Source organism: Diadema setosum, chromosome 7 (genome assembly GCF_964275005.1).
Source record: "Diadema setosum chromosome 7, eeDiaSeto1, whole genome shotgun sequence".
NCBI classification, from domain to species: Eukaryota; Metazoa; Echinodermata; class Echinoidea; order Diadematoida; family Diadematidae; genus Diadema; species Diadema setosum.
In genome coordinates, this window is record NC_092691.1 from 29,174,057 (window position 1) to 29,200,430 (window position 26,374).

Below are 26,374 nucleotides of genomic sequence, written 5' to 3' on the forward strand. Positions count from 1 at the left end.
TTTACCTCAGAGCATTGCGGAGTTCGAAGCTTTGCTCCACTGCATGGGTTGAATGCTGTTGAAAATGTGGAATAAGTTTATATAGATACGATAAATGAAACTCCATAATTCTGTTTCATTTTGATTTGCTCTAGTGGCGTCCTTTGAAAAAGGTGTGCCATAGGGCACATTTTTGATGTGTGATATATCATGTACCGGCAAATTATAATCATGCACAGACGATTTGAATACATAGTGAAATACAATGGGGGGAAATATCTGATTTTCGTCGATTTGTTGTGTTTTGCTTTTATAGTCATGAACTCAGCATAGATTTGGACACATGTTACAACTCTTGTATTCATACATTATTAGGTCAAGATGTAATAATTATAAGCCCCGTGTCGATATATTTGATGTGATTAGATCATTTTGGATCTATACCCTTTCTCGGATATTCCAATTCTATTCTCATTTTCTCTTTTCTTTTCGATTTTATTACTACAGCTCGGTGAGAGCAATAGTTGAAGCGATTATGATTGAAGCGTAGATTATTGACCAGACACTCGCTTAAAATGGCAAAATACCTGCCATCCTAAAAAGGTTTCAGAAATGCGACCGAATTAGAATTAACGTAAGACTTCTGAACGTAAACCTTACAAGTCCGGGTCTATATTAACACACTTTCTTTCTTTTTTTCACACTGACTACTCTCTAAAAGCATATGTTAACTCTTTGTGTGCTTTAAGTACTGATTGGGACAGAAAACCCCATAGTTTTACCCACTGTCCAAAGCCTCTGGCACACTCTCCCGCCATGTGTATCTGGCCAACAGAGGTCCTACGTTATGGGTTAAATGTCACAATGATGTCGTAAGGCTGCCAACATGCCTGGAATCATTACAATGCCTGATGGACTCGACGAGCTATCTTCATAACATTTCAAGCAAAATGAAACGATATGTTCACTTTATTTGATACGTATACAAATTTGCTGTTGCAATCCCATGTGTAGGAAAGAAAGTCGACTGCGGTTGGCATGATAACGCAAGTTCAGCAGTACAGTAAGTATGACTATAACATTGGAAGAACTATTTTCTTCCCTTTTTTTCACCGTATGAGAACTTTATATAAAAAGATTCAGTTTGTATTTATCATGAAAAATGCGACATTTTCAGAAGTCCCTTTGCTGCACAACAAATTTACAGTGTGTTCCCTGATGTGTGGGTGTGTGGCTAAGGGCCTGTGTGTGGCGGAGCGTTCGTGTGGCGGGGCGTTCCAATCAAACCAACTAGGTCATGTTGATTTTTGATCTCTCATCCATGGTAAGTGTTTTACGGCTGCGACAATTTCTCCCCGGTCCAAGACACCAGCCAAAAAGAAATTGGTAAACAACAATATCCCTATGCGATTGACAGTCAACGACCAGTTGAAACAAATACAAATACACTGGTGAAAGGCACGCCTTTCTATCTTTCTTAATTCCATTTTTTGTTTTGTTTAATGTTTGCTATTCTTTTTATCTTTTCTATTCATAAGGAAGATAGCAGAACAATATAGCGCTACATCTTGTTACGTGCAAGGGATAGTCGATGCGGTGTGGTATCTTTCCATGTATCATACGGATTGTTAACATCTCAGCACGTAAGGCACTGTAGGGATGTGTCTTCAGCCGAGATGGGTTCCAATGCGTGCCCCTCTGACCACTTCCCATTATGACTGGTCCCAGTGTGAGTGTTTTAACGAGACCATTTCATTCCGCAAGCAAGACTGATCGGAAAAGATTTCGTTTGATTTTGTTTTTCGTAGGAAATGCATACATAACTTGCAGAGATATTTGTTACATAACGTTCAATGTCATGGTGCACGATGGAGATTATCCTCACGGCTCATTTTCCAAATCTGTACTGGACGCGGGGCATGGATATCCAGCGAAATCCTATGGCGACATTGCCTGTGGTGCAGTTGATGACAATAACAGACTCTTTCGCCCCATTATGGCAGTGGGTCCAGAAGGGGACCTTTAATGTTAATAAAATCGCGTAGATCCCGGGCAAAGCTCTTGTTATTCCCTCTTCATATGACTTTCTATATTTAGGATTTGGCGAGGGGGAAACGTTGGGGGAGAAAGAAGAGGAGGATGGGTAAGGTAGGAAGTTGAGGAGATGGAGGACTGGTTCGCGCGCTTTTCGAGAGGCGTTTCGCGCCCAGGAAGCGCGCCTGAATGCGTGGCGTGGCCGGGGCCCTTGCGATATTGACATTTTCATGCTATACTTGGGCGGTCGCTTTCATACCTTGCTGCCTGATTATTGGGAAAGTAATGACATTACTGGATGGCGGGGTTAAGCAAGCTTAAGGATGGGCTCAAATTGCACCGCTGGGTACTGATCTCTCGCCCCAGAGAGCTAACACGCCAAAGAGGCCATTTCAATAGTCTCAACTTTCACACCGTCCCTTTCTTGGTTTAGGCTTTTTTTTTTATTTGGTAGTGCCAAAGTGAACGGCACGAATTCCACTTTACGTTACTAAGCCAATACAATTACACACACACACACACACACACACACACACACACACACACACACACACATAATTCTTCTCTCTCTTACACGATTTTCTTCCAGTAATCTCAGTTTTCGTCCAATAAGCCTTTGTCTACCAACTCCTATCTGTTCACGAGTTCAGATGGGTTTTGTTGTTGTTGTTGCTGTTGTCGCTGCCGTTGTTGTTGTGATTCATTTCGTTTTGATTGTGAATTAGGGGGTGCAGAGACAGAGTCGAGGTCTCAGTGATACAAATTGCGCAAGAGCTAGGAGACACGTAAAATGGCGCCATCTGGGAGATTCCGGAAAGCAGGATTCTGGGTAAAGGTTCAATTGAGGAATAATTAAGGAGAAAGACGGGAAAATCGTATTGGTATGAATGCCTTCTCAGAAGAATGTAATGACTGGACCACAGACAGCGATATGAAGCTGTTTAAGGATGGTAGATGAAGGGATGGAGAGGAAGACAAATAAACCGCATATTTCATTGCCAAAATTTTCTTACTTTATGATACACACACACTCATTGGTATAATGTTCGTGTCCTCTAATTACATTCCATAAACCCGTTTACCGGAATCACATCTCTACCTCCTGATAAAAAAAAGAGAAAAGAAAACACTTTTGACCTGGAGACAACGGGTTGAGGTATACTTGGGTGACCAGCACCTCGCCATAGTTAATGTTTATGCATATTTGAATCACATTTCGTTACTGAAATTCTATGAAATCCCACTCAAATACAGAAAAAAGGCTGAAGATTCTAATAGAGCCACAAGTTCAATGATCGATACCGGAAATTTGCAGCTATATCGTCCTCAAACGCGAACGATGCCGATTAGTTGTGCGCCAATACCCCCATCTCACTAGACGGCGATTCCGTTACGATCATCAAAAATCGACAAAGCGCGGCGGATCGTGGCTTGATTGCTTTAAATCTTCTCCGTCGTATCTTGAGCGGTTCAGAAGCGCGGAGGGTCGCCACCATCGCCATGGTCGGCGACCTCGCTACGGAAGTTTTGAACATGTCCAAAACTTCCGTAGCGAGGTCACCGTGGTTTTAGAGCGTTTCACAATCGCCTCACCAGCGCATTAAAAGCGCCACATTCGTAACTCTGACGGGGTAGCAACGCGTCAGGCGTAACTCAAGCGCATCGAAAGCGGCCCCCATCGCCCATGAAAATTACCACTTTTACAGTATTACGTAACCAGCCATATGAACGAAAGAAAGTGATGCACAGACCAGGAAGGTGAACATGGAGAAAAGCGTATAAAATTCATTTTTTCCACGTACACTCAGAACGAATCTACTGTGTTTATGAAATTGTTTGTTTGTCATATACCATTGCAAGTCAATGAAGGTAAATTTAATTGCAATCTTTTAAAGTATATCTTTATAAAATTGTCTCATTGTAGGATACGATTTGTAGTTTGCTCGTAAGCCGGTTCTTTAATATTATATACACAATTTACCTTTTAATTGAACGGATGACTTAACTAATAGTGCAATTTCACATCAGGTTCTAACTGGTGTGTTCTAGAATGCTAAGATGTAAGAGTAAAACCATATTCAGCATATCCATGTTGGTTTGACACTGACCACTGCCTGAAGAAATCCAATCATGAAACCCATTTTATACCCCGATCGCTTGAGATCGTAGCATGAGCCCGGCGTAAACGTATCACTGTCGCTCCGATCGTATCACTGTTGTAGCGAGGTCTTGATAAGGGTACGAATATCGCAATATGATCGCTTTGATCGCAGAAGCAGCGTGTCTTGTCGGCTTGGAAAAGTGGCAAAAACGTGGCAGCGTCGGAACATTATCGTGGCACTTAATCGCCTACAGCGCAGGTTCAGTGCAATTGCCTCGGAGGCCAAAAATGGAGACAGACGGCGATCGCGCCACGATTTGTTAAATCGTCACAGATCGCCATGGTCGCCATGGTCGCCTTCCTAGTGAGATGGGGGCCTAAGGAAGGGGCCCGCAACTCGCCACCCGCGCTCCCATAGACAAACACGTAAAAGATGCGTGCGGGTGACCGTGATGATACTAACACGTATTCCCAATATAAATTTCAAATTTTTGCGAAAACTGCTCGTTTTTCACCATAGTTTGCTTGTTTGTGGTAACCCTGCCAAGTTTCAAGTTTTTTTTTTTTAAGGGATACTGAACACAGTATGATACTGAACACAGTATGATACTGACCACACATAGTGTGGTCATACAATACAATCATCCAAACAAGGGAATTTTAAAGTCAGAACGTTTTCTTTTTCTGGTTGTTTTCATTTCGATATCATTCACTAAACTTGACTGCGTTTCACCTCAAACAAATTCAGCGCCTTGAGTATCTTTTTTAGGTAGAAATGAGCGCTTTATAAGAGTCTCACTATTATTATTAGTACAGTCCCGGGCATAAATTTTTGCTCAGTGCGCTTAGGTGGCGGTATTCGGGCCCCTGGCGAGGAGCGGGCACCTCACTATACTACCGATGTCTAATGTGGTGTTGACAATAGTAACGGCAGGACAAACCATTCCGATAGTGTGGTCATACAATACAATCATCCAAACAAGGGAATTTTGAAGTCAGAACGTCTTCTTTTTCTGGTTGTTTTCATTTTGATATCATTCATTAAAATTGACTGCGTTTCACCTCAAACAAATTCCTGACATGAAAAACACGGGACTGTCTGCCTCTCTCTCTCTCGTTTTTGACGTCATACACATATTCGATGCGATGATACCGTTGCTAACGGTTTAGTGTCCATAAAATATCGTCTACTCGATAGCAGACATACATCTATAAGAGTAATTTGTCCAAATTCTATTGATATAGCCTTCAATATCGTCTGGAATAAGGACATACGTGCAGCTTTTAGAAAAGAAAGCGTGTACATACATTTCATCTGAGCAAGTGTTTTCCCCCATGAATGTGGGCGGGGGGGGGGGGGAGGAGGGGGATAATAAGAATGACTTAGAAAGAAGTCTGGTACCTAATATCTGAAGGAAAGGTCAAGTCGGGTCTTGGAATTGATATGTATATTTGGCATTTGTCAAGACGAAGCTACTTAAGGAACAAAAGGACTTGGGGGTTTTGTTCCCCCCCCCCCGCCCCACACACACACACACAGAAAAGTCGATATGTCACTATGGGTCAAAGACTACAGCATTATGAGTGTGCAGACTAGAGTGAACAGAAGTAGGACGTATGCGGCGCGGATGCAATTTGCAGTAAGGGTTGAGAGAATGGGAGGAGATTATTAGCAGGCGAGTACAGAGAATGCTGGTCTTAGCACCCGGAAACATTTCGACAAGCCCGAATAAATGCATCCGTCACAAGGAGAAAAGAGTGTTGCCTCTGCCCCTCCCTCCCCCCCCCCCCGCCAAAAAAAAAAAAGTAAAGAGAAGAAAAGCAAAATAGAAAAGCGCAGACGGACACAAAATATAGCAAGGGGCATGGGAAGATTTAACTTAGTTTCTCAAAGGTTGGGAAAACAGATGAAGAGACGAAGAGAGACAAAAATGAGGAAAACGGATCTGTGTCACTAAACTTTGTGAAACAGACAACGGTTTACGAGGTTGAAAGCGCTGATAAACTGAATATATAACGTCAAATCCACGAGTGCAAAGTCACTGTAGACCTTGAAACATGAACTATCATATCCAAAGATGAAATTATTGTACCGTGCACTGCTTACCCTTTATCACCGACCTAAAGGGAAAGTGTCATGACGCTTGAACAAAGATTCAACAACTTTATTCTATAGGGACAGACAAAATGATGAAATATCATATGACTTTTTCGAAGACAACTTAACATGATATATATTGCATTGTTCGGTGAACCTATTGCGTGAATGTCAACAGCGGTAAATGCGTGGCAGACTTTTGTTGGTGTTTTTTTTTTTAAGACTTCAACAATGACCGAGTAAAAAACTAACCAGTAAACCAGTTGTCAGAAATTGATTGTGACTGATTAGAGGAGGCAATAAAGAGGACCACGTAGAATGGACGTATGGGAAGGACCGAGGTCAGACATAGAGGTACATGCCATTAAACAATCACCATTAATCAGGTTTGGCAACATCAAGAGCCAGTACATGATGTAGAAGTGATGAATAGCTCTCGTATAAACAGGCAAGTACCATTTAAGATATCATGCTTCATGATCCTATTACTATCTAGGTGAAATCAACAACCTTATCCCTACCCCACCCCCAAAGGCAGGCATCGTTAGAGTACAGCGATATGTTTGACTGACGTCACAAACCAATCACAGTGCGAAACTGTTTCGGACTAGGCCTTGTCTTTCGTTAAGATCTTCTTAAAAATCATGTTGAACAGCCTGTTACATTTGAACAAAGAAGACAATAACATGAACGATAACAAAATTAGACTAGACCAGACACGATCACGTGACTTGATTTCATATCATACGTGTGTGTTTGATGCGCGCGCAAGCTCCTTGAAGGAATTTCCAATCTCGGCATCAATGATTCGTCTCTGTCGGGAAAGCTCTGGTTTCACCTGAGACAGAATTTCGCTCTCGGGAGCCGAATCGTTCAAATCAAAACAATTAAGCGGAGCCAGACATGGAGAGGCGAGGGAGGATCTTATCTCAGCCAGCAGCCAAGCAATTCGAGCGGAATGCAAGCCGCCATGAAAACCAGTGTCAGCGTGGACAGACTGGGACGCGTCATCGGCATTGTTGTCGTCACAGTTTTGCCCAAATGCAATCCCATATCATTCGACGGGGAGCATACCGCCGATCCCCGAACCCGAATGCGATCATTATCGTCGCTATCGTCATCGTCACAACTATAGTAGCGACCGATATCATTTTACATCGACAGATTCATCACCAGGAGTTGATTACATTAATCATCATCATCACCACCACCACGATCGTGATCATAATCATCGTAGTATCATTTGTAGTTTTTGCAATAATATTGATAATAAAGATGCTGATAATGATAATCATAATAATAGCAATGATGATAAAAAACAATAAAATAGTAGAGGAAGTGATAACAACTAGAAATTGCTTGAAGAGCTTTAACTTTGTCCCAGCCGAGTAAATTCGTAACAGGGTATAGCCTTGGCGATGTTGGCACAGCATCAGAAGAGGGCCCTGCATTTCCGGTTGATTATCCAAACGTTATCAATCACCCATTCATACGCCTGGGTCAAAAGGGACATTGTTAGTAAAAAAAAAAAATCGTTTCATCTAAAGATATCGTGACTGGAGGGTTGGGTGGGCACTTGAAACCAGGACTTCCTCTTCAAAGTCCAAAGCCTCATCCACCACTGCGCCATGGCGTCCGCAGACAGCAATACCTGATCTCCATTCGACTTATTGCAGCGGCAGCATCAAAATTCAAATGGCAAATACTCAAAATATTAACAAAACTCGTAATTTTGCTTTTGCTTTTGTCTGTTTGCACTATACTGCTCTAATCGTATTACTAATACTATGAAATGAAGCAATCTTTGGCGAGATGCTAAAAAAAAAAAAAAAAAAAAAAAAAAGCCGTCGGGGATTCACCGATTGACATGCAGCGCTGATGCAGCATTGATCAGCCTGTTTGTGATGGGTGCTGCAGGCTGCCATGTGTCGATGGACAAGGACAGAGTCAATCCCAACAACCTTCTTTTCCATCTGAAGGATGTTGTTTCAGTCACCCCTTTCCTGAAATTGACATCTGACGCCTGCGACTTTCCCGTTGATTTGCCCGCGTGAATCGGCCTGGGAGAATAAGTCGTCTGCCGTGCAAGAGGCGCTGGTCTCCAACCCCGTGGCAGATCGATAGCAGGTGTGTATCGGGTTATCGAGAGGCCTTGTGGGCAAGAGAGTACTCCGCGCATTGATCAGCTTTTGTGCTGTGTGATTTCAGGGGTCTGATGTAGCTCGCGGGAAGCGATCTTTATGTTCACCTTATGACGTCATTGTCTGTACCATTGGCACCATGGTTTGAATAGGGAAAGGCGCCAAAGGCAAATTCCAGTTGGTGCCTAAATTGAGTAACACTGATTATGAGTGTAAAGTCTCATCTACGGAGCGGTAAAAGTTTCGTTAAAATCGAGAAAGTTATAGAATTGCCAAGTCCAACCTGGTTTCGCGCAATGATGATATCAGCCACACCCATGCATGCAGAGTAGGCTCACATGAATCCCGCTGGTTTTTAAATACCAATATTATAATACTAGTATACATTTGTCAATCTGTCAATAATTCTGCAAATTTTACGCCCACATGGTCTACCCTCCCCCCCCCCCTCTCTCTCTCCCTGATGTCATCCACCTGGATCTTTATAAATACCTATACTTCATAAAGACCTATACTTATAACGATCTATACTTATAGGTGATGACGGTCAATTACGGCCTAACACATCAAAGCTAACACGCACTTTTCAAAGTGATGGAAGTCATTATTTCATCGCACAGCAGTATGAAACATATAAAAACATAAACTTCTGTCTTCTGTCATTTCTTTGACAGTATAAACATAACGTATTCATATTTCACTCGTCATTGCAAACTTCATTGTCAAGTAAAACTCATGTATTTCGTTGTAAACGAAATCTCCTAAAGACTAATGTCTCCAGCATTATGACTATAACTCTGTCACAACAACAATACCAACAACAAATATTCGGTGTCCAGATTTAAGATGTTAAAAAGCTTCTAAAAGTAGTGCCTTTTGTACAAAATGAGCATGTCATTTTTCTCTGAGAAGTGTTTTACAGAACGTGGCATTACAGAAAATCATTAACTTTAAAACCTTTAAAAACATTAACTTGTTTTTAAACTACTTTGCGGTCGTCTTACCAGGGTAATTGCACGAGACCGATACCCACGAGTCATACAGCCCATTAATTCGACACTAGGCAAATAAGGCTTGTGAGTTCGACACAAGGTAAAAACAGCACACGAGTTTGACATTACAACACGGGGCTTAATGTGTCAGTCTCGTGGGCTTTGTTTGCTTAATGTCGAACTCGTGGACTGTATGACTCGTGGGCTGTATAGTTCGTGGGCTGTCTGACTTATGGGCTGTATGCCTCGTGGGCTGTATTCGTGGGTAGGGAACTCGTGTCCTTCACCTGTCTTGGCAGGGTTCGTAGTACATTGCAAAATCGATTAAAATATGTTATACATCATGGTAGTCAATACCCCTTTCTCGACACAATCAATGTTGCGCTGCAAATTATCGCCAACACTATTGACGTTCTTTCTGTCGTCTTAACTAGCTTAAACCATTGATTGTTTTTCCTTTTCTCTCCTTTTTTCATCAAAGAGTTAATTCCTAATAGACACAATCCCTTGAAATTTGCCAGTCATTGGATACCAAAGCTCAAAGGGGTTAATGATTTTTGGAATTTGAATCAAAATAATCTACCCTATTTGGTCTTTCCTGTGTTTGATCGTGCTGACTTTGATTACGACAATGACTGCGGAGGACGAAGTCTATGTTCAGCCGGTGTTATTTGTTTTGATCTCTTTAGTCGTAATCTTTACGTCATATTAAAGTTCATTGACATTAGACTTTGCACCGACATAAACACAATAAAATCGACCTGGGTGTAATTTGAGTTATCGGTTTTACAATATTTACTGCACATATTCCACTTAATGGTACCTGATTGTGATTTTACTGCCTCTGATTAAATGCCATTAGCATTAACATTCGTAGATACAAGCGGGGTATACTATTTGTGCCGCCACTTTATTCACTGTTGAGACATCATTCTTCCTCGGGTGCCTCGGGTGAGGTCAAGATCATAATCAAAAGACTTTCCAACTCTTAACAGGTTCTCATTTATATACTTGGGTATTAAAAAAAAAATGCGGTGAACAAAGTGCTACGACCGTGGCTCGAACCCATGACCTGAAATGTTCGAAGTTAACCGGTGTGCCTCTCTGGAAGAGAAGAGCAGCAGCGTAAAAAGTCTTTGGAGAGAGGCTCGAACCCTCATCGGCTCATGACCAGCCTCTCAAAATAACCATTAAACATTTTCATTAAAGGGACATTCCGGACGATTTTCATAATTTCACATCATGTAGTACATAAATCAACAGCTCCATGTATAGATTCGTGGAATTTGTTGTGGTCCTTGAGCAGAGAAACCAATAAATTGAAAATCTTAAACAAATTACACTGAACAGTGTTGATGACATCAGAGCCTCATACATTTCAGAAATGTAGCAGTGCAATTCCATTACAATACCACTTGCTCAACAAGTTCACATGTGAAGAATCTATGCATGCCTTCTTCTTTTGTTCTGCTTCCGTGAGCCCCAACTCATACATTCTTATGGTGAGGCTGCCATGTCATCATCCTTGTTCATTGCAATTTGTTACAAATTTTGAAAACATTCTCATTCCTCATCCCAATCACTCTAAATTCTGAAACTCTGTACTCAGTTTAACTGATTTATAGTTGTTTAAATGTAAAAGTCTGAAAATCATCCGGAGGTCCCCTATAATGTAATTCTTGGTTATAATCAAGGAGCAGCAGGGTATAGGCAGTCTTGCGAGCTGTGGTATCGAACCAGTAACCTGTCTTAAACTGGTTGAGCATGCAAAGCTCTTGACCACGATGCTTCCAGCGAATGGATGGATCGCAATAACCTCTCCATCACCTTGACGGCTTTGACACGCCAGCCGCAAGAATGGCTGCTTCTGTGTCGACATATATCTCTTGGCACGATACGTATCACTCACGGCGACCATGCGATGACGTGAGAGATACCGTCGGACCAGAAGCCAGAGGACAACTCACATAAGCTGCCATATACATCACGAGACGGTTATGATACCGCTCTATCTCTAATGGATCTCGCGCCGGAACTGATAGCAAGAGTCGCGGCAAATAGAAAATAACACAAAACACAAAGGGAGAGCACGATATTGGACAATGATGTCACGTTTTCTCATGACAAGTCGCCTCGTATAAACAGAAAGTCCAAGAAACAAGAACATCTCATGATTCAACTTCGGCTAAATTGCCATGGACTGTTCTGAAGCACAGTTTAATTCTTAAATTATCAAAACCGAAAGGAGTATGGATAGACGTAACACAAAACACATGTATTCTAGCCGAAATAAAACAATATCTTGCCATTTACTTCTCTACATTGTACGGGAAAATTAGGATCCAATTACATCGAATTCGCTCAACAAGTCAAACCAAAAAAACAAAAAAAAAAATCAAAGATTTGAATCCTTTGTAAACGAGAGTCTGTAAAACAAAGTCTATTATACTTAAATAATAAAACAAAGTAACAGGATCTTTCGATTTTAGCGATCTCCTGCTAGATTATCACGGCGAAAATGATCGATGTTCCACAATCCAAAGAAATATCTAACTAGACTTGGGATTCATGGTTGTGTCACTGTACGTTATTGTGACTTCCACACTCTCACTACAGATTGTGCTATCGATCTGGGACCACAATTCGCAAGGTTATTGCACGTCTTGCAGCATTTGATACAAATCCCTTTGACAAGACGCAAGTTAAAGATCTATCTACTTTTAACTCGTTTCCATGTACCAATCTGACGCAAGTTCACAAATCCGGGACTCAAAAAGCCCACCCAAGGAAAGCTTTGCGCCTCAACATCAAGCTAAATTCGCCCTGTAGGCAGACATTCCTACTGCTTTCACCTTCCGCCAATTGGCGTGTTCCCGCTCCTTGTAAACACACAATGCTATGCACCAATTTCGCTAGTCCTCAGGGCTTTGTTTTTTCCTCTACCGCCCATTTTTTTTTCCACCAAAAGGGGCTGACAAAGCTGCGAGAGGGACAGTGTTCCTTCTCTCATCACGTGCTCATCAGGGGGAGGCAGGGAGCGGGAAGATTACGAGCAAACAGATTATCAATTTCGACCCTGTTTCATCTTGCAATATACGTTAATCGTAAATGTGGGCCCTGGATGGTCCTATCCAGGGAACAAAAACTGAAGGTTAAAAAAGGGAAAAATTAAAACACCGAAAACCTTACTGGTTTGAATGAAGAAGTATAGTAATAGTAACCTTGATTTTTTTTTCTGCCAAAATTCTATATTTGCATCGATTTGTTGATTGTGTTCAACATCCGGTTCAATTCAAAGTTAGATTCTTATGTTCATTACATAACAATGACCCAAGATATAGCATAGATCCTGTTGCTTATAGGGGAATTTACCCCAAATATTGCATGATTCAGTGAATCCACCAATATCATTACAATATATCAGTGAGGATAATCCATTCAAAATTTATAAAGTTTTAAAGTTATGGTGCTGCCGTCTTTGGATAAGAAGGCAGTAATATTTAGAGATGTCATAGTAACGGAATGATACCGGGAAAAAGATATAAAGAGACTTCCACACGATATTTTCATATTTGTAGCACAATGAAAGTAAACTTGATTTACCTTCCTTAGAAGGCAGGAGGAATGATATTACCCTTAACGACAGTAATACGTCGTGGGAAATTATACAATGTGCACTCTTCATTAAAAATAATAATAATAATAATAAATGTGGCTTCCTCTTTTTCGTTAAACAGTTCCGCTACTGTGATGTCACGAATTGTAGCCTTCTCATCCATACGATGACAGCATCGTGGTTTTAATCAAAAGTTTGAGCAGATTCTAAAGTTTTGATCAGATCATCTGATTTTCTTCAATTTTTCCTAATGCATTCACTGAATCCACACGCAGCATTTTGCAGTAACTTTCACCTTTTACATGCGTTTGAAACGAAATGTTGATGTCCATCACGTAACTCGACTTCAAAAAGTTACGTTGTTTTCACTACTTTCGTTCCAGTTTCTATACTTAACCCATACTTATCCACTATGTCAAAGATATTAGCCTACATGTACTCATCTACGAAGGGGGCTCAGAACCCTTTCAAAAGCTACTTATACCACACGTTTTCTATTAAAAGAAAATGTTTTTAGACATATTTTGAGCATTAATTTGAAGTTAAATGATGGTCAGCCTTTTTCTACAATCCCTTCTTGTTTTCACAATTTCAAAACTTCGATCGGCAACTGACATCAAACAAGAGCGGGACAAAGTTACCTCGTGCCTCGTATATTATGCTTTCAATGTTCTTCCCACCATCAGTTTCTTCGTATTTTCATAATTATCGCTGTATTCCTTGTAACTAGCGTCAAAGGGGGCAAAACATTGACTCGCTCCTTGCGATGACACATTTCATGGCCTTGGGAATAAAAGGAGGATGTCATGGGATGCATGGTTAATGAGAAGCCTATTTTACGCTTCAGTTAGTTCATTTCCCTTCAAGATTACCACAAATCATTGACTGAAATAAAAAGGAAGGTAGTGTAAGCGGTGACGGATCCAAGGGGAGGGGCGCCCCGGGCGTGCCAACCCATGAAACCCGGAAGTGGCACGAAAAACGAAAAAAAAAAATGTTGTTATTGTTGTTGTTGTTTTTTGTTTTTGCTTTGTTTTTGTTTTTGCTTGTCAGCTGATTAAACCCGGAAGTGGCACCAGAAATCTTTTGCGCCCTCCTCCCCGCTTCACGAAATTATTGGATCCGCCCCTGGTAAGACAGTAATTTGCTCGTTGCATTCTACTTAGTAAGCTTATTAAGTAGCTGATATTACGGAGAAACATTACCCGCATGGGAGAACATTAGTGGCATTGAAAAACGTGATTTGTGTGTGTGTTTGTGTGTGTGTGTGCTGTGTGCGATTTGCATCATTTCTCATTTGAGGGTGATGCACTAGACTTTCTCCATCATGTATTCTAATTAACGTGCGCAACGAGAACTAGGGGAGTATACAGCTTTGGAAACGTTTAAGTCAATCGATAATCAGTGCCCCCCCCCCTCCAAAAAAAAAAATAATAAATAAATAAATAAATAAATAAAGTAAAATAAATCGGTTATATAGTCATGAGTGTGTTCAGCGCCAAAATGCATAGATTTGCAATAATCACCTACATTTGATTTGGAAATGAAAGCTCTTCTTTTAGAACCATCATTCTTGGCCCTTCTAGAGAGCAATCACTTTCCAGCAAAGATGACTTTGTGCATCCATAATCGGAGATGATACAAAACAATAAAAGCATACCAGTCCTTATGACGACCAACCATATAAACCATTTCAAGATATAGGCATGACGGAAAAAAATGACATTAGCTTATTGTTAGATTTAAGATGATGATTTTTACTGGAATAAATATAGAAATGGAACAGAAATAGTTTTTTTTTTTCAGCTCTGTGGTTATGTTTTATATCTCCATCTCTACTAATGGTAATCATTTCAGAATATGATCCACAAATCGAAACGAAAAACAAGAAGAAATGGAAGGCAAGCAATATCACGTCCAGTCCGCGAGACAAATGAAATGATGTATAGTTGCAGAGAACCGGAGCAATCCTTTTGAGGGGAAGGTAGTCTTCTTTTTTTTTTTTTTTTTTTTTACCAGTGGATAGTGATGGATGTACATAGAACGCCCGCACAAGACGGTTGTCTTTTGGCGACCGCCATTTTGACGCTCTGCAGCGTCAGTAATAGATGGCTTGATGAAAATTGGACCTTCATCAAATATATAGGATGATTAACATTTTAAGTAACAAAGGAAACTATTAAGTGATTTCGTTTCTTCACAAATAAAACAAATTAGGGCAATGAGTCAGAGGTATACGGAGATGACTTCATGTTAAATGAGCGCAATGTATCGATTTCTGAGTTTGCATAATGTCGTGTCAGGGCAAATCATTCTGTTGGAATAACTCGGTTCATGAATGTGATTAGGAAACAATAAAATATTCTGCTTTGATGCAATATCAAGGCCTATAATTACACATTTATAAATGCACAGCCAGTATAACATTCAGGACGGACGTCATCTTTGTACTTAAACGTAATCTTCTGCATCCATAATGCTCCACATCCCGAACATAAGCACTCCCATCGATTTCATTAATGTTTGTCGTCATGCATGTCGTTCATCAATCTGATGATTCTTATTTCGCTCCATCCTTTCTCCTCCTCCTCCTCTCCCTCTTCCTCTTCGTCTTCCTATATTTTCCTTGTCTTTATCTTTCTCTCTCGAAATACATAGGTTGGTGGCCTAAACCCTTTCAGAAATGAAAGGTTCTCTCATTTTTTTTCGGGTGTGGGGGAGGGACGGTTTATGATATAGTTGAGCTTAAAATGTCCGCGGCTGGTCGTTTTCTATTTATTGTCATTTTGACATTCTGTTCGTTTGTCTTTTTGCTTTTCGGCTGAAATCCGCCCTGGACAACTTTACAGAGTTCTCAAATTGTGCTTGTCATCTTCACTTCATCGCGCAATTTTTACTGGGTTCACCAGCTTGCACATTCTCCGGAAATAGAAAGAGCAACTTATTTATAGACCCGTCACCTTAATATCTGTCTGACTTCATCCACCTGTTCCTAAGTCAACGCATCCAAAGCACATGATTTTGATAAAAGAAAGATTTGGTTATAATAAAGCGCAACTCTGTACCATTATGTTACTTCATGTTGGCTGCAGTGACTAGAATAAAATCACCATGGCAGATGGTCAGTTGAATTCGGACCTATACAATGAGAAATCAATCTAGTTTAAGAATTCGAGGTTACCCATGTTTTGTATTGTTGTTCTGCAAATCAGTGATATTTGCAGCAACAAAATAATACTCAAATTGTTAGGGAATTTGACGTCATCACTTCACAAGCCTATAACCATTGAACTATACAAATATCATCACTGAAGCTTACCTATAATTGATATGAATCAATAAGAAAAATTCATGTATGTTTTGTATCAAATAATATTATGTTGCATTTGCTAAATTAACTTCTCAAAGCATGATTTTGCTAGGTTTTTTTGTGTGTATACATGAAGCAAAAGGGAGAATGTTGTAACAAAGTTGTACGGTGATTATATCATTCTTCTTTTCTTATTTGAGCGAATTTGGTGAACGAATGTCAAACTATAATGATAATGATAATAATTGTGAATTTATATTGCGCATTTTATATATGAAGCACACATACTCAACTGCGTGTCGCATAACAATATAAAAAATATATCATAAAGTTCTATATATCATGTAATCTTTTGTTTCAATCCTAACTTGTTAAAATTTCTGTCAATCAGTCAAAATTTTGACTCTACTCATTAAGGTCAACTTGAGCGTACATTGTACGTGCACATGGTGTGAATTTGCACTTATAGTGACATCGCAGCTCGAACTTGTCAACTCACTACTTATCCTCTTGTGGGATTTCACTCGTACACTATATACGCTCTCAAGGATGATCTCGAAGATATTTCCCTTCCCAATTTCTATACTTTGGAGCTTGATGGAAGGCAGAGTGTGTGGGTATCAACAGAAATCTTAGAAATTTCGGCTCGTTTTACGAGTTTTGTTTTGTCCTCTTTTTTTTTTTTTTTTTTTTGGGGGGGGGGGGGTCTGGCGTTAAATTCCCCGTTGTTGTAGTTGTTGTTGCTGCTGCTGCTGCTGCTGCTGCTGTTGTTGTTGTTGTTATTGTTGTTGTTGTTGTTGTTGTTGTTGTTGTTATGGTTGTTGTTGTTGTTGTTGTTCTTGTTGTTGTTGTTGTTGTTCTTGTTGTTGTTGTTGTTGTTGTGACTGTCATAATTACTATTCCGCGCATTGGGGGACAAGAATTTGAAACTGTCTACACAAAGAGTTACGTAACTGCACCGTGATAGTGATTATTACCGCAATCTCATCTGCGTGTAGACACAATCTCCATGCTGATGATTATGCCTTGACGTACCGACATCCAGCCCCGAGTAATCCCGGTATACCATGCCCACTATGATCTCATTAAAACGTCCAACGCGATTACAAGGTGCCTTTACACTGGCTGACGAGAGGTATTATACGTTAAATAATCATGCTAACTGCAACATCAAGCCAAATCTTTGTTTTGTTGAAGTTAGGATGCATGATACTGTCAAATATACCTGTGTGAGCTGACGTTAGTCTTGATTCAATGATTAAAAAAAATCGACTTTGAATCCGTGCGTTCCCTCAAAATTTGTTGTTGGACATCATAAATACAGTAATGGGATCAATCTATTACTAGTACATTAACAGCGGAATACATGTTCGCTTATCTTACTCTCTAACGATGCATGAACCATCGAATAATCCAAACACTCCATGGTGTGCAAATGACATCATTGATCATTTTGATCTAACGTTAGGATTTCTAAGTATTTTTCATAAGATCCAGCCTATTTAATTCATTTGAATCTTTCTCCAGACAGAGAAAATCTTAAGTCGTATACATGAAAAGTGTACAATGCCATGAAAAGTATTTTACAAATGCATAGAAAGCCCCGTTCATTGGTTCAATAACACAGCTGTCTTACAGAGGGGGAACTTAATGATAACATACGTTTTCCTAATCTCTATGTACTGTACGCTGATCGCATGCATGCATGTTACAAAATATTTCAGCATTCCAATTAAATAATCATGCGAAATTCTCATTTACGATACCATCATTACTGACAATGCAGTTCACACTTGGCATATCGTAATACAGTGAATGTTCGACAGTCGAATGAAAAGTGAATTATGATATGACAGGGATTTTCTTTTTTTGTCTGAGATTAGTAAGCGAAAATCAGGCATATTGGACTGTTTGAGTATCTGCCGGTGTTCTTGTTAATATCTGGAAATTATTCTTTTACTTGCCATTACTATAGGTATTGTCCATTGCGTCTTGCTCAGCTAATTCGTTGATGTTAATGCTATAAAACTGGAAGAGTGGCTGAAAAACCACTCGCAGAGTTCCTGCAAAACACATCTTGTCAACCTTTCACTGCCATTCCGGGATGAAAAAAAAAAAAAATGAGATGATAATCACACCCGCCTTTTAAATCAAAGGCCACAATTTGAAATGAATCAAACATTCTACAATTCGCAAAGGCGACTTTTTTTTAAATATATATAGCATTTCCAAATTTTAGTACGTGACGAGGTTATAGCGATACACGCAGGTCATATGAATGTGTCGGAATACGTTAGGCAATAATTGGACTGATGCAACATGATAAGAGAAAAATGACTTCCTAATGCGCCCATCAATCACGGCTGAAGAATTTCACTTACTAAGTGCATTTCCACCGTCTGGAATGATTGGCGAGGAGACGTGGAAACTGAGACACTGTTGAAAAATATGACGATGATCCTTTTCCATATGAGTGGATTTCGTGTCCAATTAGACAGGTGAATTACATATCGCGACTTCTTGAAATAATGAGGCAGCTGGAAGTTTCGAAGTCATATTATGCAGTGATAAACAGATGTAGCATTACATACAATCATACAATGCAAACATACTACGTATATATGCACGCATAATATCTATAATACTCTCTTTAAAAAAAATCGAGTGAAAATTTTCACTCTTTAAGGAGTGAATACAAAAAAGAGTGAATCTACAGTGAAATTGGAGTGAATTTTTAGTGAAAATGTTCATTTTCACTCGTTTTAGAGTGACGTCAGGGATCACTCCAAAATTTTCGAGTGATCCCTCAGGTCACTCCAAAATGAGTGAAAATGAACATTTTCACTCGAATTTCACTCGAATTTCACTCTAAATTCACTCTTTTTTGTATTCACTCCTTCAGGAGTGAATATTTTCACTCGATTTGTTTAGAGAGTATGAATATATATATATATATATATATATATATATTATATGCACGCATATATGTGTATATTGTATAATAGAAACATATATATATTTTATAATTACATATATAATATATATTATATATATATATATATATATATATATATATATATATATATAAATATTATACACATATTCAGTTGAATATGTGGGAAGGAAATACTCAAACCGCGCTTACATTATCATTGTAGGCTTATTCATCAACTGACGATGTGACAATAACGAATTAAGTATCGGCTCTTTCCGTATAATGATAATGATTATCATCATAGTTATCTCTCTATATACACAAGACACACGTATACCGTTTAATGTTGTGTCAAAAGATGACTGCAATTGATATTGCTCATCGTGATTATTGCGTGATACTGTTATCAACGATGTTACCCAGGTATGTTTTCTATCACTATACTAAATTTTGATGCAACCACGACAGTATAGCCTTTTTTTTGTCTACGAGGACGTATCGACTTGGAATGACGGCGAAGGAACAAAGTGAAATTTCAGGTGATTGTAAGGAATTATGCTACAGAAATACCACAACGAAATATGATAATGAAGGATTCAGGAACTAGAAAAGCAGGATCATCAACAGCTATTACTAACATGTCTAAAAACCTACATACACTTATATTCCTACACACACACACACACACATACACACACACACACACACGCACACTCACACACACACTCACGTACACACAAAAAACACTACATGCCTTCTCCTTTACCTTCTAGCAATGTCCAGAGAGAATTTCGCAAGTCCGTTAAAGATGGTGTAAAACTTCAACATCGACGGTGTAAAACTTCAACATCGACGGAGAAAAGCATGACTATAATTACGTAAGATATCCAGCCCTTTAACAACTCTGTAGAGTAACCTATATCCATGTCATTTTAAGATACACAGAACGTGTGCCCGATACGAGAAGCGTGATGTATAATGATATACCAAAGAGACCACCAAAAAAGCCCAGACAAAATCATTAACGTATTATATAGGGGAAATATAAGAAAGTACTCACTGAAACAAAAACAAACAAACAAACAAACAAATGAAAAAGGTTTGAGTACAGAAAAGCCTGTGATTAGAATGGAAAATAAAGATTTTGTTTGAGTGTTTGTTGTTCGTTTATTTGCCTTTTTTTTAAGTTGAAGAATAGACTAAAGCTCATCTTTAAAGGCATTTCAAATGATTAAATTTATCGACACATGCAGTCAGACGCATCACACTTCATGTTCCGGTATATATTTTCTGCCTTTCCAATGCTAACCTTCCGCTGTTTCCCCTTCAGAGCTCGATCTTTTCTACCAGAGACATCCCGTCACCCAAACCCGTCCCTTCATGAGCAAACTTCGACTCTACAAGAACAGTGCAAAACAAATACAGCCTCCCAGGTGTCGACGACTTTAACAAATTTGTCTCGCGGGCGATTTCGCTCAGACGTGAATGGCGGGGGAAAAAATTAAGTGCTCGCATCGAATTGTCATTCGGCACTTATAACTTCGAAAAAGTACAGACAACCATCTGGTTTCTTGTTTTCCATCCTCTCTCTAGTTTTATATTTATTGTCAGTCAACATCAAATTCAGGAGTTCTTGCCGAGGGCGGGGGCAGGGGGCAGGGAGAAAATGGAGTTACCCCGTATTTTACAGGCGTTTCCGATTTACGAACTCCAATATGCAGTATGTTTAGTGGGTGCGCGCGCGTGACAGTGTCTGGTATGATTCTTTTCTATACTTTTGAACATATCCTGCCCTCCTTTTTGCGTGCTTTCATAGGTTGATGCGATTTGTTTAGGTATGCTTTATTCTTCCTATATGCAAAGCAGTAAGACTATTTCAGTTAACTGTTTGTAAAACAAAATAATGTGTGTGTGTGTGTGTTTTTTTATGAACTGCAATTGAATGAACATGATGTTATTAATGGCCTAAACAAGACATGACTAAAATATTTAGCTATAGCCTACCGGGATTGACTGACCTTCTCACTTCGCAGTTTGCAATCATTGTCGAATTCGATAATGATATGATGCCGTTCAATCTCTCAGGCAAGCATCATTTTTTTTTTCAAATATGACATGCAGAGTCTGTGGCGACAAGGAATGTGCTCTGATGGCTTGGGTTGATGGCGGTTAAGATTGAAATGTCCATTTCTCCACTTAAATGAAACGATATGTTCGCAGTACTTACAGTATACTGTTAATCTAAAAAAAAAAAAATGACTATGATGCATGCAACATAAAGTAACATTCAGGCGATCGTTTTTTCAGACTATTATGATGCCTACGTACAAGTCTTTGCCTGAAGCCATAAAGATACCATAAACCATAAAAAGGACCGTAATTTTGAAAATGACAGCATGCTTTTAGAGCTCTTATTGCTAAGCGCACTTTGAAGGTTATATGCAAGATCACTTTTGTATATACTTCGCCACTTTAACGTTTGAGTACTATATTTACACAATCGCTAGATCTATGGTGGTGTTTCCCTTGCATGTAATAAAGCAAACAGTATCGATATCCTGTTTTGTTCAGGGTATAGTCTGTATTTAAAGTCCTTCAGCTGACAAAGACATGATATAGCTCTCGACTGCTGATTTGAGAGCAGCGCTGGGTCTGATTCTATAAGTCGTTTGAAGTATGGCGTATCAAGCTCTCTCTATATCTATCTATAGCATCAGTGGCATCATGGTTCGGCGTAACGTGATACGTTGGTTTGAGAGAAGTAGAGCGAACTCTGGCGGGCAATGTCTTGTCTTTTTCCTCCCATCCTAGACAGCTGACTGCATAATTGCGGCAATATCGACTCCTTAAATAGGTTATGAAAGTGCATTTTGTGCTATAGGACTTCAATAGGAAACGATATCTGCTCTGAAAACTTTCTTTGTAAAGAATGAGGAAACTGCGATCGAAAGAAAAAAAAAAGCACTTTCTTCTTTGTTTTCATGACAACAGTATGATTGGGTATAACACTCTATGCCCGCGTGAGAATCAAGATTTTGTTCTCGCTGTCAATCATGTTTTTTTTTTTTCCTGCAGCTTTCAATCTATTTAAGACTGTTTCTTTTTTAGAATGGATAGGGGTATATAGGTCAGAAGAGTTTATGATCTGAACATTGAATTGTCACATTGTCTAATAATAGCATCGCTGCAATATTCAGATGGAGCCATACAATTTTCATGCCGCCGTGGCATAATGCACATACACGAAGCATGATTGATTTCCTGCCAAGAAACGACCAAGGATCGAGCCCTAGCGAGCCGAGATGGAAACCGTCAACCAAATCACGACGACCCACTGCTGCACTCCCCATCCACACACGCCAGTCCGCATAATGGTGTTTTACCATCTACGGTAGACGGGTGGAATATTTCTCGCTCGGGTACGCCTTGTTGCCATTTTCTTACTCTATCTTCATTGATTACATTTCACGATTCGTATCCATGGCCTGGCGATGTCGTGTTCGGTTAATGAACCTTTGCATGTCGACGACGGCAGGTTATAACTACAACAACGTCGCTACACACGTTCTCCTGTACATGTATTGTGCCTTGGGGCACCGGCTGTGTTGTATCATGGGGTTAATATAGGATTGCACTCTTTTTATCACGACAGGAAAAAGGTTAGCGGCGCTGAAGATTGAATTACCCTATGTGCATTAGTCTACTTTGTAAACTTCAGTTTCTTGTTTATGGTTTGTACTGATTAGGAAATGACTTATAAGGCAGTTTTGACAATACCACACATACACAAAATAATAATTGCTCATGGTGAGATTTGTAAACAGTTAATCGATGTACGCATTCTGCCTTGCTAACATGACGTCGTGCGGGCTTGACATTGTCAAAGGAATATAGTTTGGTAATAAGTAGTTCTAGAACCACTGCCCTTGTGGGTGCAAGTCTATCTCTCTGAATTGCATGCAGAGCTATATTTTCGACGTAAAATATTTCAAGGAAAGAAATCCTCAAAGTAGCCATAGGCCTATCGACACACTAACGCTAAAACCTCATTAATGTATACGGACTGCTTTAAAGGTTTGGCTTAGACGATTATAGCATAATGTTCATCAAAACACCCAAACCATGGGTTCTTTAAAAGAGTATATTTGAAAATGTAACAATAAACAATGCCGTTTATCCCCTTCTTTCTCAAGAGTTCAAATAAAAGAACCATTGTACACGCTCTAAAATAGGTTATAATCTACAATGAAGTTAAACATGTAAATATATACGTTAATCTCTGATGTGTTACTGCGTGTACTTTACATAATTTTATGACTTTATGAATAACTTAGAATTGAATTATCGATATGACAGATGAGTTGTACAAATCAATCAGTGACCATGTACTAAATCTATTGTAAACTCAGCTAAGAAAACCAAAATGAGTGAAATTTGTTCGCAAAGCATACATCTTGCAGAAGATCGTCATGAGATCGAAATTATTCCAAAGGGTATAGTGATCTGACCTGAAGTGACTGCAGGGGTGAATGATTAGGAAGCCGGCTTTTCTCAGTCGATGTTTTTCCTTCTGTAGTCCTTTCTTGCTACCGAATAATTTCATAGATAGTCTGTTGTCAGACGGCTGTAGGACGGTCCATAGCTGGCGTTGGAGGAAGCCCACGGGTTTGGCGTCGGTGACCGGATGTGCGATGTCAGCACCACCGCTGTCTCTTTCTTCGATAATCCCGAGAATATCCAGATTGCTTTCTCGCCTCTCTTCGTGGGTCAGCGGGGCCACTTTCTGTTTTTTGTTTAGCCCGTGGCGGTCCAGAAACATCAGCATGTCTTGCTTTTCGTCTGTAAACGGGAGTTCAGGCTTGATTAGAGGTTCGCCATCAGTCGTTTGTGAAGCAGTGCCGTTGGATTTCCATCCAACTCCTTTGGGAACTTTGCCATTTTGCTGTGAAACTGGAATGTCGTTATTAGGATCGTTAGCTTCATTCAGGGACGGAGGAGGTGCTTTACACGGGTTAACATTGATAAGCTGCACCGAGCCCTTCTCGCCCCACGAGTCGGCTGCATCATCATGGAGTGAACTGATCGGACTGGTTTCTCCGTCTTCGCTCGATACTTTAATTCCTTTACGTTCCATTGTATGTTCCCGATGTGGTTATAATTGTTCGCCGACCAATCTATCCATGATTTTGCACTTGGTTTTACAAAATGGGTGGTAGTTGTTCACCTGCGATTAGAAATTTCCCATGTTTTCTCTTTGCGCAGGCACCGACGGTCTTCTGCTTTTTTAGCCTCTCACTTTCTCCCGGTCATTTGGTAAACACACATTGGTTGTATGCATTATGAGGGAGCACTGTGCAGTTACGTCACGTAGCTACGCGTAAGCCAATGAACGCACGGCTTGAATTTACCCAGGCACTCAATGTCAAGTCAGGCGCAGCAACCAATAGAACGCACGCTTGCATACTGCAAAGGGAAGTTACGCGCGCGCCGTGTATTATGACGTCGACAAAGCATCTTGATATTTTCGGCGTTGACCCATTATGCGTGAATAAATTCGTCATGTCAAATGCGAACACTGTATCACTGCATTGAGGTATGATCTAATTTTATTTGATGATACTCTAAAACATTATCATGCACACATGAGTAAAATCCAACCAATGTTCAAAGTATATTACATTAGTTTATGTCTCAAATGAAAGCATAGCAACAGCAGCAGCAGCAACAACAACAACAACAACTCTAATTGCACTGGTAATCATGTCTTGTAATTTAGTACTATATTTTGAAGCACTCGCACATTCAAATCAACGAGAAAAGTACCGTCAACTTAGAACCGAATTGTAAACGTAACATATCGAATGGCGAAAGGGCATGAAAATTATCTTTGAATCTATTCCATGCAGAAGCATCGCTTATACAGTCCTTAGAATATATGAGTCATCATATTACAGAATGTAAATTCACGCTGAAAAATTGTGCATTTGCACCGATGAGATAAAAGGGGACATCATCTAGGGAAAAAAAGAGAGAAAAGTTCCAGCACATGTTTGATATCTGCAGATTATTCATTTAAATGAAGAATACACTAAAAGAATAATAATTGTGATGTAGCAAAAAAAAAGTGCTTATCCTATAGTGGCGAGCCAATGGAGTAAAATGAAATCAAAAGGGGCCTGAGCTTTCGATCCTATAGCAGAATCTTTGTCAGAGGCAAAATGACAAACGGGCAGGGAAAGCAATCACATATAAGGACTGTACACGACAAGAACAGTCAGGGGAGGGCTAGTGACACAAAACAAAGAAAAGAAAAAGGAAGAGTTGGAAGTCATGGGCAAGGAGCCCAACAGGTAAGGAAGGGGGTTTACTAAGCAGGAGGGTGGACAGACAAAAGACACAGGAAGGTCAGTGATGATCCCGAGGACCATGGGGCAACCTGTGAAGGATAAGGATGAATATACAGGGAAGCAACATCAAACAACATAACGAACAACAGAGGGATAAACATTCACTCGAATTAACGACAGATTGTGGACAGAAAATGCAATATGAGCAACTTAAAAAATAACTATGGAGGAGACTTTGAATGTATTTCGACATTTAACAAGACTTGCATACACAATGTTAATCGCGGATCTTAAATACATACATATACTGCTAGCTGAAAGAAAAAAGAACGAGTAAATTATGAATTATGACATGCAAAGTTACAATTGTATGAATATTTGGCAACACTAACACTGATTACATAGTAAACGTGAAGTGCATCTTCGAACAAAAAAAAAAATGCATGTATAAGATTCTGCACGTACTAAAAGCATAGTAATTTTCTCAAATAATTTGGTAACTCTTTAACATCACCGAGTTTTGCCAACGTTACTTATCATTCTTACAATAAACCTTTGTCTTATCTTTACTCATATTATTATGTACTCACTTTACTTTGATATGAAAGGGCAAATTCCAATTGCGACTCTACTTCAAGTATTTAGCCACAGAGCTCCAGATCTTTATACACATACACTATTCAATTCAATTTTTATTTCATTTTTCGACAACAAAATTATAGACATCATTTTTTTTTTTGCACAATAACACAGGAACATGATGTGTTAGATGCTTTGTTGACATGCACGTGACACTCGATTATATATTCACACAAACACAC

General features: G+C 39.6%; 1 protein-coding gene across 1 annotated transcript in view; it reads right to left on the minus strand.

The window, feature by feature from the left end:
* The window catches only part of LOC140230555 (potassium/sodium hyperpolarization-activated cyclic nucleotide-gated channel 2-like), a 57,121-nt gene extending 32,977 nt beyond the window's left edge, over positions 1–24,144 (minus strand). Inside the window, exon 1 of the mRNA XM_072310699.1 lies at positions 23,715–24,144. Coding sequence (XP_072166800.1) covers positions 23,715–24,031 — 317 coding nt within the window. The 5' untranslated portion in view covers positions 24,032–24,144. The remainder of the gene's footprint in view (positions 1–23,714) is intronic.
* Between the last annotated feature and the right edge of the window lie 2,230 nt (positions 24,145–26,374).